Below are 14,414 nucleotides of genomic sequence, written 5' to 3' on the forward strand. Positions count from 1 at the left end.
GGGAGAGGGAGAGAGGGCAGGGGGGAAAGGGGGAGGAGGAGAGAGAGTAAGAAGAAGAAAGCATATGTAAGTTTACTGATTTTGCTATTGCACAGGACACTTAAATAGGAAAATTTACTATTTTCTTTTTTGTAACAGGGCACTCTGTTCCTGCAGTTTTGCAGAGCACATTTCATGCCCAGGCCTGTGAAGAGCTCTTTAAACACTTGTGCATCAGTGGAACCCCAAAGATACGATTACATACTGGCCTTCTGCTTGTTCAGCTGTGTGGTGGTGAAAGATGGTGGGGCCAGTTTCTTTCTAATGTTCTTCAGGAATTGTACAATTCAGAGCAGCTTCTGATCTTCCCACAGGATAGGTAGGTCAGAAAATGTTGGCAATGTTATTAGTGATTTGTACTCATCAGAGTCCAATTTTATGTGAAATCAAATTTATGTGGATTCTAAGTGTGGAGAAAATAAGCAGGTCTTCTCAGGTTTGGGATACCCAGTGAAGGCCATCGGGGGTCTATAGAATGATACATATGGCTAGACTGCACTCTGGTGTTTTCTGTTGAATTCTTGTCCTTTACAGATCTGAGTTTGTACGTATTTTACTATCAGCTCATGTCACTTTGTGTATTAAATGTGGTTTTTAAGACTCAGATAAGTTTCTCTGATTTCGTCAGGTAGTGTTGACAAATAGGAACAATAACTAGGAAGAGTTAATTTTATTATCTTTATTTTCCTGCCTTCCTACCCCCCAAATAGCTCATATTACCATTGTACTTCCCGATAATAGATATTTCTTAATTAATCTGAAATACATTTTAAGAAGCAAATACCCTTATTGTTTTGTTAAATTTCATCAAAAACTATTTTAAAAGCTGGACAATTAAAATGATTCTCAGTGTATAGTTTCTTCATATTTCTTTTTTAGGGTCTTCATGTTACTGTCCTGTATTGGTCAAAGATCACTTAGTAATAGTGGCGTACTGGAAAGCTTACTTAATCTCTTGGACAATTTATTGTCACCTCTTCAACCAGAGTTACCCATGCATAGGAGGACAGAAGGTATTGATATAAAGCACTAGTCATTAGTAAAACCTAATATTTCTACAAGTAGGCTTTTATAAGACATCGTGTGTGTGTGTGTGTGTGTGTGTGTGTGTGTGTGTGTGTGTGTGTGTGTGTGTTGGGGGTGTGGCACTGGGGATTTAACCCAGGAGAATTTTACCTTTGAGCTATACCCTAGTTCTTTTTATTTTGAAACAAGGTCTCACTGGGTCAGTGAGAATCTCACTGTTTGCTGAGGCTGTTCTTGAACCTGCAACCCTTCTTTCTCAGCCTCCAGAGTATTGAGATTACAAGCGTGCATCAACACACCTGTCCTAAATATTGATTTTATTATTTGTTGCAGCACAGTTTGTTAATATTTTATGACATAGACTTTAGAATGAGCAAGTTTTGTGTGATTAACTGCCATATAGTTATAATTTAAAATCCATTACATTTTTGTTGTTTAAGCTTTGAAATTGTTGTCTTTTTTTATACTATAATAACTAAAACCAAACTTTGTTATATAAGTTGAAGCTTTTAAAAAAGGCACAATTAGTCAGGCATGGTGGCGCACATTTTTAATCCCATCATTTGGAAGGCTGAGACAGGAGGCTCATTGTTTTCAGACAGCTTCAGCTAGTTAGTGAGACCCTTTGCAACTCAGTGAGACTCTGTTTCATAATAAGGAATTTTAAACAAAATAGGGCTGTTGGTGTAGGTCGTAGGTAGAGTGTCCCTGGGTTCTATTCCTAGCACCACAAAAAAGTAAAATAAAAATAAAAAGGCACTCTTGTTCTTCTAGTCATTTGAGCAAGAAAATTGTTTTGGAAATAAAAAAGAGCATAGTTTGGTACTATATGAGTTGCAAATCGAATTAGATGTTTTAATTCAGTCACCTGTGAGTCTCATGCTTTGCTTTCTACTTTGCAACCCACATCTATTTTCATATCACAAAGCACCTGTCATTTATTAGATTTGATATACTACTTAATTTGTGACCATAGCTGTCTGATTTTGAGGCTCCTTATGTATAAATATTAGTATTTATAGTGATATGGTATGTTCTGCATTTATAAAATGTATCATCTCATTGGAACACCAGGATTCACCTGACGTTTTCCTCTTTTCTGGGTAGGAGTGCTGGATATTCCCATGATCAGCTGGGTGGTCATGCTGGTGTCCAGATTGCTGGATTATGTGGCAACTGTGGAAGATGAAGCTGCAGCTGCAAAGAAACCTTTGAATGGTAAAGACAGGGAGAGGTTTCTGACAGGTATACAAGTTTATCATAATATGTTGGTGGGAATTGTGAGTGACTGCAGTTGTTCCAGAACTGGCTATTGGCCTGGAGATACCAGCTGTATGTAATTCGTGTAAAATATGAGTTAACTCTACCAGGAATCTGTGTAAAGGTAGAATTTATATTGGGTAGACAAGGTTTGGGCTTGACTTTCTGTTTATGAATACACCATGTATTTCACAAGCTTTCCCCTCATGCTCCTTAAAAACATAATACTTGAAATAAAAAAGAGTCATGAAAGGGAAATTTGTGAAGAATTCTTGGTGCTTTAAATTTTATTATCTGATAATGCCATTTTATTTAACATTATGGAGTTTTATTAATTAACTGTAAAGGCTTTTGTCTTTAGATATGGAAATTCCCAGTTCTTTAAAAAAGCTGTCTTTGTTCACAGGGTTGTGGCACAAAACAGTTTAAAAAAATCAAAAGAAATAAAATGTACAGAACATATGTTCTCTTCTTATTCTGCTTTACAAAAGTTTTTATAAAGGATCAGAGAGAGCTAAATCTAATATGCAAATACAGCCATTAAAGTCCATAAAATAGGAATTCTGTATATTGTCAGTATATTACAAAGTAGCCTTGAAATGTTTTATAACTGAACCAGTTGTTTCTGATGTATTTTATGTTTTGGAAAATGAAAGACAATTCTCATGTACAGGGAATTTGCTTTATTTCCATTTTAAAAATAACGTATACTGGTCATAGAACTCAGTTATAGGATATAGGGTTAAGACATTTAAAATAAATACAACCAAAATTTGGAATTGGACTATAACATAGTATTAAAAGTTTCGGTATTTATTGTTCAGCATGGAAACATTGGTGAAAAGAGTGTTTTTTTTAGGGTGTGAGGAATTTTAACTAAATTGTGATGTAGGCTAGTAGAGGAAAACTTTTTTTTTGTGTGTGTGTGTATGGTCTGGGGATGGAACCCAGGGGCATTAGACCTCCAAACTACACCCCCAGTTCTACTTTTAGTACTTTTGTTTTCGAAACAGGGTCTCACTGAGTTGTGAAGGGCCTCGCTGAGTAGCTGAGGCTGTCTTTGAATCGCGATCCTCTGGTTTCTTTTTCCCAAATGCTGGGATTATAAGCGTGTGGCACCACGCCCTGCCTGAAAACATATTTTTATGTTAATCAGTATAAAGAATTAAGAGGTGGGTACAATGTGGCATTGGCCCTAAATTAAGCAAGCAAATAATATAGAATAGTGTAGATACATTCCAAAACATGAGGATACCCATAGCTACACAGTGTGGCTTTTGAACTGCTCAGCCCTGTTTTGGCAGTCATTAATCAAATGGTTCCGCACCCATTTTTGCTCCCTGCATTAAAACTTATGTTCTTGAGTATTTGTTGTTAGAACTGAATGTCATCATCGAAACTATATTTTACAAATTTTTAAAAATTTTGTCATGTTGGCACATTTGTAAATGTACTTTGTGTTTTCTGGGTATGGAATGTAACTTAAGATCACACTTAACTAAGAAACATTTTTCTTCCCCACTAGGTAACCAGTGGAGTTTTATTAACAACAACCTACACACTCAGAGCTTAAATCGATCTTCCAAGGGCAGCAGTAGCCTTGATAGATTATATTCCAGAAAAATCAGAAAGCAGCTTGTTCATCATAAACAGGTAATGGTCAGTACTTTTTTTTATTTTAATGTTAGAATTATTATATTGGACATTTTATAGGATAGATGTCCCATCAGATTTTGGGTATTGGGAGATTATTTAAACTTTGGATACTTTTATCTGTAAAATTGTAATAATACGTAGTTTACAGATTTTTGGGGTGTTTTCCTTAAAATGTTTACCTCTGTACCTTCTGTTACTATCATTTAATTCTATCTTTAAAGTCCTATTTGTAATCCTAGCATTTGAGAGGCTGAGACCAGAGGATCGGGGTTTGTGGACAGCCTTAGTACTTAGTGAGGCCCTCTGCAACTTAGTAAGACCCTGTTTCAAAATAATAAAAAATAGGGCAGGGGTGTTGCTCGGAGGTCGAATGCCCCTGGTTTCTACCCCCAGATCAGAAAAGGGGGGCGGGGGGGATCATAGTTACATCCATTTGACCTCTGGAAGAAGGCAGGCTACTTAAAATAAGGCTTTAGGATTTCTGCCATCGGACCCTCTGTCTTTTAAGCTTTAATTTTATTTTCTTAATCTTAAATTTGAGTTCCTGGAACTACCTGCACCAATTTTTGTATCTAGGATCTTTGTGTATGGATATTTATTTATTTATTTATTTATTTATTTATTTATTTATTTTGTGGTGCTGGGGTTCTTGGAAACCCTTTTACCTCTGGGCTACACACCCAGACACCTATTTTTTATATTTTTATTTGGAAACAGGGTCTATTAAGCCAGTGAGGCTGGCTTTGAACCTTTGCGATCCTCCTGTCTCCACCTCCCAAGCACAGGGATTACAAGCGTGTGCCACCACGCCCATCTGGATAATTTTTTTTTTATTGTTACTTGATATTCACTTCCTCAAAGAGTTTTTTTTTGGGTTACTAAATCAAAACAGAGTTGGGTGTAGTGGCACATGCTTGTGATCCTAGTATTTGGGAGACTGAGACAGGAGGATCAAAGGTTTGCAGCCAGCTTCAGCTCCTGAAGCCCTCCACAACTTAGTGAGACCCTGTTTCAAAATAAAGAATAAAAAATGAGGCTGGGGGTGTAGCTCAAAGGTATAATGGCCCTAGGTTCATTTCCCAGTACTGCAAAAAATAAATAAATAAATAAAAGTACTCCCATGCAGTATGTTCCCCATGCATTTGGAATTTTTCCTTTAGAATCATCTTACTTTTAAGCCGGGCGTGGTGGCGCACACTTGTAATCCCAGTGCTTGGGGGGCTGAGACAGGAGAATCACATAGGTTCGAGGCCAGCCTCAGCTACTTAGTGAGGCTCTCAGCAAGTTAGTGAGACCCTGTTTCCAAATAAAGTATAATAAAGGTCTGGGAGTATAGCCCAGAGGTAGAAAGCCCCTGGGTTCCACCCCTAGTTTCCCCCCCCACACACACACACACAATAGAATCATCTTACTTTTGGTTGGTGGTCTTTTATTTTGTTTAGATTCATGCATTTCATTTAGGGTACTTTTTTGTGGTACTGGGGATGGAACCCTGGGGCATTCTACCTTTGAGCTAAACTCCCAGCCCTATTTAATTTAATTTATTTGTTTTGTGGGTCCGGGAATGGAACCCAGGGGCATGTGACCTCCTAGCTACACTCCCTGCCCATTTTTTATTCTTTATTTTGAAATAGGGTCTCACTAAGTTGCAGAGGGCCTCATTAAGTAGTTGAGGCTGTCCTCGAATCACGATCCTCCTGTCTTAGCCTCCCAAATGCTGGGATTACAAGCGTGGGGTACGTTTTGATAAAGAATTGTGGAGTATAATTTCATGTCTGGCCTCTTTTGCTCCAAGAGATAGTTTTAAGATTTATCTATGTCAAGTATATCACTAGCATCTTCTTTTTTATTCCTTACCATTATTCCATTTTTTCAGTGTTCTCAAATCTTTTTATATGTTAAGAGTTAATGAACTCTTTAGTTTTTGGCTTATTTTTCCATCCTTTCTTTTTGAAATAGAAATAGTGTAGTGAATATGTTTCTTTGCCTTTTGTGTGAATGCATACTCGCACTCTCTTTCACAGAAAGTTATTAGAATGTGCTTTATAGCACACCCCTTGAGTCTTTGTGGTTTCTGTAAATGGTCTACATTTAGTTACATGATCTATCCTATACATATGTGTCTGAGGCAGTAGGCTTATAGTTAATATTAAGTTCTTTTGTGCCAATACTTTAGCAGGAACAGTATTGGAGATTGAACCGACTGTCTGATGCATGCTAGGCAGATAGATATTCTACCACTAAAAAATATCCTCAGCCCTTTATTCTTATTTTGAGACAGGGTCTGAATAAATTACTGTGGCTGATCTTAAAGCTGCCATCATCCTTCCTCAGCCCCCCGAGTAGCTGGCATTAGAGATGTGCACCATCACTCCTGGGAGGATCTTGAAGTTGCTATTGGGGGAAAGATTATTTTTTAAATCAGCATCAGAGTTAAAATTGTTTTACTGTATCTTTTAAGGGATTGTTCCATTAGTTTTATGTATAAATTTTGAGAGGAGTATAATAATTCATTTTCAAAATTTTTAACATTGTTTTAAAATTAAGTTGTTTTTGTATTTTAAAGCAACTTAACCTACTAAAAGCAAAACAGAAGGCTTTGGTTGAACAGATGGAAAAAGAAAAAATACAGAGTAACAAAGGATCATCATATAAACTTCTGGTAGAGCAAGCAAAACTAAAGCAGGCTACCTCAAAGGTATGATGTATACTTTTTAGTGTCACTATCTCAGAAAAGTCATTTTGTTTTTAGCATTTTTAATTATTTTAGTAAGCCAGGCCTGGTGGTGCACACCCTTGTAATCCTAGTACTTGGGATGCTGAGACAGGAGGATTTCAGGTTCAAAGACAGTTCTGGCAACTAGTGAGACTCATCAATCTAGCAAGAATTTTATTTCAAAATCAAAATAAAATAAGCCGGGCGTGGTCGCACACGCTTGTAATCCCTGCACTTGGGAGGCTGAGACAGGAGGATCGCACAGGTTTGAAGCCAGCCTCAGCTACTTAGTGAGGCTCTCAGCAATTCAGTGAGACCCTGTTTCCAAATAAAATATATATATTAAAAAAAAGGTCTGGGTGTATAGCCTGGAGGTAGAAAGCCTCTGGCTTCCACACCCAGTACCACCAAAAACAAACAAAAAAACCCAAAATCAAAATAAAATAGGGCTGGGGTTGTTGCTCTAAGGTTGAATGTTTCTGGATTCAATATCTAGTGCCACCCTACCCTTAATTTTAGTAAACTAATAACAAATTAGGAAATTTAAGTAGATGTCATTCTATATCAATAGAAAAATCAGGCTATTCAAGTATTTATTGTTATAGTCCTTTCTAAGGAAAATGAATTCCAGTGATTTTTTTTTTTTTTTTTTTTTTTAATGTGGTGGTGGTACTGGGGTTCCTGGAAACCCTTCTACCTCCGGGCTACACTCCCAGACCTATTTTATTTTTGGAAACAGGGTCTCTAATGCCAGCGCGGCTGGCTTCGAACCTGCGCGATCCTCCTGTCTCCGCCTCCCAAGCGTGGGGATGACAAGCGTGCGCCACCACGCCCGGCAAAAGTTCCAGTGATTATTATCTACTTTGTATGTTTATTTTTAAAGGTACTAGGATTGAACCAGGGTCATTCTGCCTCTGAATTACATCTCCAGACCTTTTCATTTCTATTTTGAAACAGGATCTCCCTAAGGTGCTTAGGATCTTGCTGAGTTGCCGTGCACTGGCTCTGAACCTGTGACCCAAGTACTAGGATTGCAGGCTGGCACCACCACACTTGGCTAGTGACTTTTTATTTTATTTAATTAATTTATTAATTTATATATTTTGCAGTACTGGGGATGGAACCCAGGGGCATTCTACCTCTCAGCTATACCCTTAGCCCTATTTTTTATTTTTTATTTTGAAACAGGGTCTTACTGAGCTGCAAAGGGCCTCACAAAGTAGCTGAGGCTGTGTGTGAACCACGATCCTCCTGTCGGTCTCAGCCTCCCAAGTGCTAGGATTATAAGCATGCGCCACCACGCCTGGATTAAAAAGCATGCATCTTTAAATTCTGTGTGTGTGTGTGGGGGGGGTACTAGGGGTGGAATGCAGGGGCATTCTACATCTGAGCTATACTCCCAGCCCTATATTTTATTTTTGAAATAGGGTCTCATTGAGTTGTACAGGGCCTTACCAAGTGTGATTTTTAGATAAAATAAAAAATTATAACTTTCCAAGCATGGTGGTGCATGCTTGCTTGTAATCCCAGGTCTTGGGAGGCTAAGACAGGAGGATCACAGGTTCACAGCCAGCCTCAGCTACTTAGTGAGGCCCTCTGCAATTTAGTGAGACTCTGTTTCAAAATGAAGAATAAAAAGTAGGGCTGGGCGTGTAATTTGGAGGTAGAATTCTCCTGGGTTCCATCCTTATTACCGAAAAAAAAAAGATAACTTGTTATATGTTATGTACCTATGCTTATGTACTTATCATACGTAGCAGCCACATTTGTGTATTGTGTTTCTGTAAATTTACACTGTGAATGAACTGAAATAATTTGAATTTGAAGTCATAGTAGTTTTATGTACAATCAGTCTTACATAAATTATACTTACCATATTTTGGTGATAACTAGTCAAAGATATTAGATTTGGTGTAATGTGTTGTAAGCCTTGCTGTAGAATAGTTTTCTAAAATTGTTATATTTTCTGTACCTTACTCTAAATTCTGCTTAAGGTATGTTCATTAGTATAGCTTTTAATTAACAATCTTGCTTTCTGAAGCTTGTGGTTTACTTCAAAATTTTGTTCACTAAAAGTTATAAATATGAGTGGGGCATGGTCGTTCATGCCTGTAATCCTAATACTGGGAGACTGAAATAAGATCACAGATTTGTAGCCACCATCAGCAATTTAGCACTGCCCTCAGTATCTTAGGGAGATCTTGTTTTTGATTTTGTTTTTTTGATACTACTCGGGGTGGAACCCAGGGACTTTGTACCACGCCCGGCTGGGAGACCTTGTTTTAAAATAAAAAGTAAAATAGCTGGGCTGGGAGTATATTTCCGAGGTGGAATGGCCTTTGGTTCAATCCCCAGTACATAAAACAGTACAGTGAGTTTAGCTTGGAGGTAGTATGGCCCCCTGGATTCAAACCCAGCACACACACGGAAACTTGTAAATATGTTGAATAGATATTTTCTTTCCATCAATAAATGTTAACTGGGAAATTTTCATTAAATAAACACTGATTTAATTATTATAAATTTCTCTCTGCAGCACTTTAAGGATTTAATTCGTTTGCGACGGACAGCAGAATGGTCCCGTTCCAATTTGGACACAGAAGTTACAACAACAAAAGAAAGTCCAGAGATAGAACCTTTGCCATTTACTCTTGCCCATGAACGTTGTATCTCAGTAGTCCAAAAACTTGTTTTGTTTCTCCTTTCCATGGATTTTACATGTCATGCAGATCTCTTATTATTTGTCTGTAAGGTAAGTAAACTACTATGCATAATTGAAAGGCATAAACTTAAACAGCAAGAAAAGATCTTGTGAAAGATGCAGTTTTTAGTTGATTTTGGTTCATAAAAATAAAAGTTCTTGGGCTTATTTTTTGTAGTTATTTAAGTATTTTAATTGTGCTTGAAGATAAATCCCCCCTCCTCTTATTACTAAGGAAACCTGATAAAAATTTTAAACTATTTAAAAATCTAGGTTTTGCCGGGCGTGGTGGCGCACACTTGTAATCCCCGCGCTTGGGAGGCAGAGACAGGAGGATTGCACAGGTTCGAAGCCAGCCATGCCCGCGCTGGCTTAGGAGACCAAAAAAAAAAAAAAGTAAAAATAGGTCTGGGAGTGTAGCCCGGAGGTAGAAGGGCTTCCAGGAACCCCAGTACCACCAAAAAAAAAAAAAAAAAAAAAAAAAAAAAATTCTAGGTTTTGTACCATGGGTAATCTGAGTATGTGTATTTCCAACTTATCTTTCTTATATTAAAATAGGAAATATACCAGTAAGTGTCAAATGATTTTGAGGGAAAGATTTTTAAAACCATAATAGCCTTATTATAGCATATTCACTATTCCTAGAAGTTATTCTTAACTAACCTATCAGAATTTAAATCCAGATTTCTCATTTGACCCACAAAATTATATTCTTTGTTTAGCTGTGGTTGGCACAAGCCAGTATTCCCAGCTGTTTGGGAGCCTAAGGCAGGAGGATCTCAAGATCAAGGCCAACCTGGCCAATTTAGCAAGACCCTGTCTCTAAATTAAATTAAAAAGAAAAGATGCTGAGGATGTAGCTCAGTGGTAGTGTACTTGCATATCATGTATCAAGTCCTATGTTAATTCCCAGTACTGCTAGAAAACAACGGTAAAAACCTAAAAAAGATGACATTCTTTTTCCACTTCATCTAAAGCAGTTATATTGATACCAGAATCATGCATTATTATTATATATTGTTAATCCATTGCCAAAGTATTGACAAATTTTTATTACATTTTGAAAAAAAATTAATTTCTTAAGTATATTATTTTATAAAACTTTACAGGTACTTGCACGCATTGCAAATGCCACGAGACCAACCATTCATCTTTGTGAGATTGTGAATGAACCACAACTGGAAAGACTGCTGTTACTTTTGGTTGGAACTGACTTCAATAGAGGAGATATATCTTGGGGTGGTGCTTGGGCTCAGTATTCTTTGACTTGTATGCTGCAGGATATTTTAGCAGGTTTGTCAGGTTTTATTATTTCCAGAATTAGCTTGTTTTTGCTTTACTAAGTAATCTTTAAAGAAAATTGTTATGTCCTAAAAGCATGCATAGTTTTTAGTGTTAGTGCAGTAGTTACTATTTAAAATTATTTTTGTATTTAATTATGTTGACAGTTATGATAAATATGTTTAGAGAGGAGTTAGTTTGTCAAAGTGCATAGATACAGAAACTTGTCTGCTTTATTAGTGACAGTCCCGTCCTGCTTATTAGTTACTCTGCTCTAAGTTCCTCCCTCTGTAAAATAAGGATACTAAAAATACCTTCCTTGTATGCTTGTTTTGATGAATAAGTAAGTTAGTATATGTAGTAGCTCACTGTACATATTATATGCCCTGTGTTTTCTCCTGCTAGTTTTTTACTTTTGTCATTTGAAGATAGTGCAGTAGTCTTAGGATTCTTTATGTAGAGGGGACCCATTTGTCTCAGACTCTTCTATTTTATGACGAATGCAATTCTATCATTCTGTAAACTAGAGCATATAGCTTAATATGCTTTAGAAGGCTGTGTATAAAATATTAAAGTGGTTAGAATTATCTCCTGAAATGCAGGAGAACTGTTGGCTCCAGTAGCTGCAGAAGCCATGGAAGAAGGAGCTGTGGGGGATGATGTTGGGGCAACAGCTGGTGACTCGGACGACTCTCTTCAGCAGTCTTCAGTCCAGTTGCTGGAAACGATCGATGAGCCCTTGGCACATGATATAAGTGGTAAATTTGAAACTTAGGTGTTACTTAAAATATTAAATGAAAACATGTTTTAAAATAAAGAATGTGGGTTAAGTATAAAATTGATATTTATGTTTTTCTATTAGATGTTTTAACTTTATAAATTTCAAACACCACTCATTCAATATATATATAATGATTTTGTTTTGTTCATATTGTAACAATTGCCATATACTGTATTATTATATTTTATTTTATTGTAATAAATTTTATTATAGAATTAATATAATACACTATGTATTATTATTCTATATTTATTATAACTATTACTTTATTCTAGAACTAATATGACACAGTTATATAATATTACAAATATATCATTAGTATAATGTTCATTATTAATATTAATATTCCAGTAGTGTGATTAATAGTTAAATACATTTTATATTTATTTATTATGCTATATATTTTCTACAGTGAATGTAATTATTATATAATTATATATCTTAAATATACTTTGCCTTGGTTGTCTGAATGAAAGCTCATTAGAACAGAGTATTTCTATCTCTTAATATCTTAATTATTTTGATATAGCCTAATTCATATATTTGGAAGAAAATACAATATCAGAAACATACAAAGATAGGCAATCGTGAAAATAAGGATTAATAAATACTGATTATTTTAATAGTGCAGTGTATGCAATGCTACTCAACTAAAGCTAATACAGTGATTTTTTTCTCTCTTAAGGAATTAAAAATCATATTGTTGATTTTGTGTTGTGAAATGTTATATTGCATATTGATTGTTAGCTGCTAAGTAAAAATGAGGAATTTTTTAAAATTAGTAGGCGCATATATGTAACATGTAAAAATAGTTTTACTCAGGTGAAAACAGTGTCATTTTAAAAGTTTCATGTTAGCCGGGCGTGGTGGCACAAGCTTGTAATCCGCGCACTTGGGAGGCTGAGACAGGAGGATTGCACAGGTTGGAAGCCAGCCTCAGCTACTGAGTGAGGCTCTCAGCAACTTAGTGAGACCCTGTTTCCAAATAAAGTATAAAATGGGTCTGGGAGTGTAGCCTGGAATTAGAAAGCCTCTGGGTTCCATCCCCAGTACCACAAAATAAATAAATAAATAAAAATAATAAAAATAAAAGTTTCATGTTAAGTATTCTACTAATAAAATTATTTTCAATTATCTGAAGGTACTCCTCCTCTCTCCTCTTTGGAAAAGGATAAAGAAATTGACCTTGAGTTACTTCAAGATTTAATGGAAGTTGACATTGATCCTTTAGATATTGATTTGGAAAAGGATCCTCTTGCAGCCAAGGTTTTTAAGGTATGCCCTATTAGTATATTCTTTGCAAGCCTGGCCTGGTAGTGCACGCTTGTAATCCCAGTATTTGCGAGGCTGAAATAGGAGGATTGTGTTCTCGGCCAACCACAATTACTTAGATCCTGTTTCAAAATAAAACATAAAAATAGGCCTTGGAAGCCCTGTGTGGTGGTGCATGCTTGTAATTCCAGCATTCAGGAGGTAAAGACCTGAGGACAAGTCCGTCTGTGGTTGATGGATAGACTCAGCTACTTAGGAAGGGCCTTCGCAACTCAGTGAGACCACGTTTCAAAAATAAAAAGACTAGCCGGGCGTGGTGGCACACACTTGTAATCCCAACATTTGGGAGGCTGAGACTGGAGGATCGCAGTTTGCAGACAGCCTCAGCTACTTAGTGAGGCCCTCCTTCAAAATAAAGAATGAAAAACAGGGCAGGAGGTGTAGCTCGGAGGTAGAATTTCCCTGGGTTCCATCCCTAGACCCGGGGGAGAAAAATAGACTGAAAAGTGGGACCAGGTGTGTAGCTTGGAGGTAGAATGCCCCTGGGTTCCACCCTTAGTACCTAAAAAAAAGAAAATAGGGCTGGGTGTAGCTCAGAGGTAGAATGCTCCTGAGTTTATTCTTCAGTATGACCAAAAAAAAAAAAAAAAAAAAAAAATATTCTTTGCAGTTATAGTATTTTATCTTATTCTTTAGTAATTCCTTAAAAGAAAAAAATAAACATATTTAACATATTTATTATTAAATGCAGCCCTTCAGTTATTATGGGTACTATAATAGTTAAAAAAATATCACTGGTATATTGTAATGAAAACATACCTCTTATCAATATGACTATTAATAATCATAAAAGAACCACTAATAAGCATACAGAAATTTATTTATGGATTATTAATATTTCAGACAGCCATGTAAAACTCATTCAAACTGAGCTTATTGCAGATTCTTGTTGTTAGATTCCATGTTTTCTAAAAACGATACCTTTTCTCTCATAGTACATATTCCCTTTAGATACTTTAGAGTACTTTCCTCTTGGTACATTAGATTTTATTAAGGCCTGGCATGGTGGCAAATGCTTGTAATCCTAGCATTTGTGAGGCTGAGACAGGAGGATCATGGTTCACAGCTAGCCTCAGCAACTTAGTGAGGACTTGGCAACTCAGCGAGGCCCTGTTTCAAAATAAAGAATAAAAAGTAGGGTGGAGGTGTAGCTCGGAGGTAGAATGCCCCTGGATTTCATCCCCAGTGCTGCAAAAAGGAAAAAAAAAAAAGATTTTATTAAGCATGGTAGATTTCTCTCAAATTGTAATTTTAAATGGTCATTTTAGGTTTTGGCTGAAAATAAAGGGACTGTTATTGAATCATTTTAAATCATTAAAATTGTAAGTGGGGTGGGGAATATGAAGGATGGGAAGGATTTTTATTGTGTAGTTCTTTGAGGCTTCTAGTACTGTAATTGTATATCACTCAGGAAAGAGGAAAATCAACACAATTTCTTTTCCATTCTTTTAAGCCAATAAGCAGTACATGGTATGATTACTGGGGTGCAGATTATGGGACCTACAATTACAATCCTTACATCGGAGGTCTGGGAATTCCTGTTGCAAAGCCACCAGCAAACACAGAAAAGAATGGATCACAGACAGTTAGTGTTTCAGTGTCTCAGGGTAAGTGCATGTGAA

At 36.5% G+C, this 14,414-nt stretch overlaps 1 protein-coding gene across 4 annotated transcripts in view; it reads left to right on the top strand.

Annotated features, from left to right (window-relative positions):
* Positions 1-14,414, top strand: part of BIRC6 (baculoviral IAP repeat containing 6) — a gene marked incomplete at both ends in the record, with an annotated part of 235,428 nt that overhangs the window by 119,989 nt on the left and 101,025 nt on the right. For 2 of the 4 annotated variants that reach the window (XM_080711761.1, XM_080711762.1), the window contains 10 exons: positions 139-358; positions 919-1,052; positions 2,173-2,310; positions 3,851-3,978; positions 6,548-6,679; positions 9,234-9,449; positions 10,508-10,691; positions 11,282-11,437; positions 12,602-12,735; positions 14,246-14,399. In XM_080711761.1, coding sequence (XP_080567887.1) covers positions 139-358; positions 919-1,052; positions 2,173-2,310; positions 3,851-3,978; positions 6,548-6,679; positions 9,234-9,449; positions 10,508-10,691; positions 11,282-11,437; positions 12,602-12,735; positions 14,246-14,399 — 1,596 coding nt within the window. The remainder of the gene's footprint in view (positions 1-138; positions 359-918; positions 1,053-2,172; positions 2,311-3,850; positions 3,979-6,547; positions 6,680-9,233; positions 9,450-10,507; positions 10,692-11,281; positions 11,438-12,601; positions 12,736-14,245; positions 14,400-14,414) is intronic. The other 2 variants (XM_080711763.1, XM_080711764.1) reach the window with 1 other exon arrangement.

This window comes from Muscardinus avellanarius (assembly GCF_963383645.1).
Source record: "Muscardinus avellanarius genome assembly, chromosome: 15".
NCBI classification, from domain to species: domain Eukaryota; kingdom Metazoa; phylum Chordata; class Mammalia; order Rodentia; family Gliridae; genus Muscardinus; species Muscardinus avellanarius.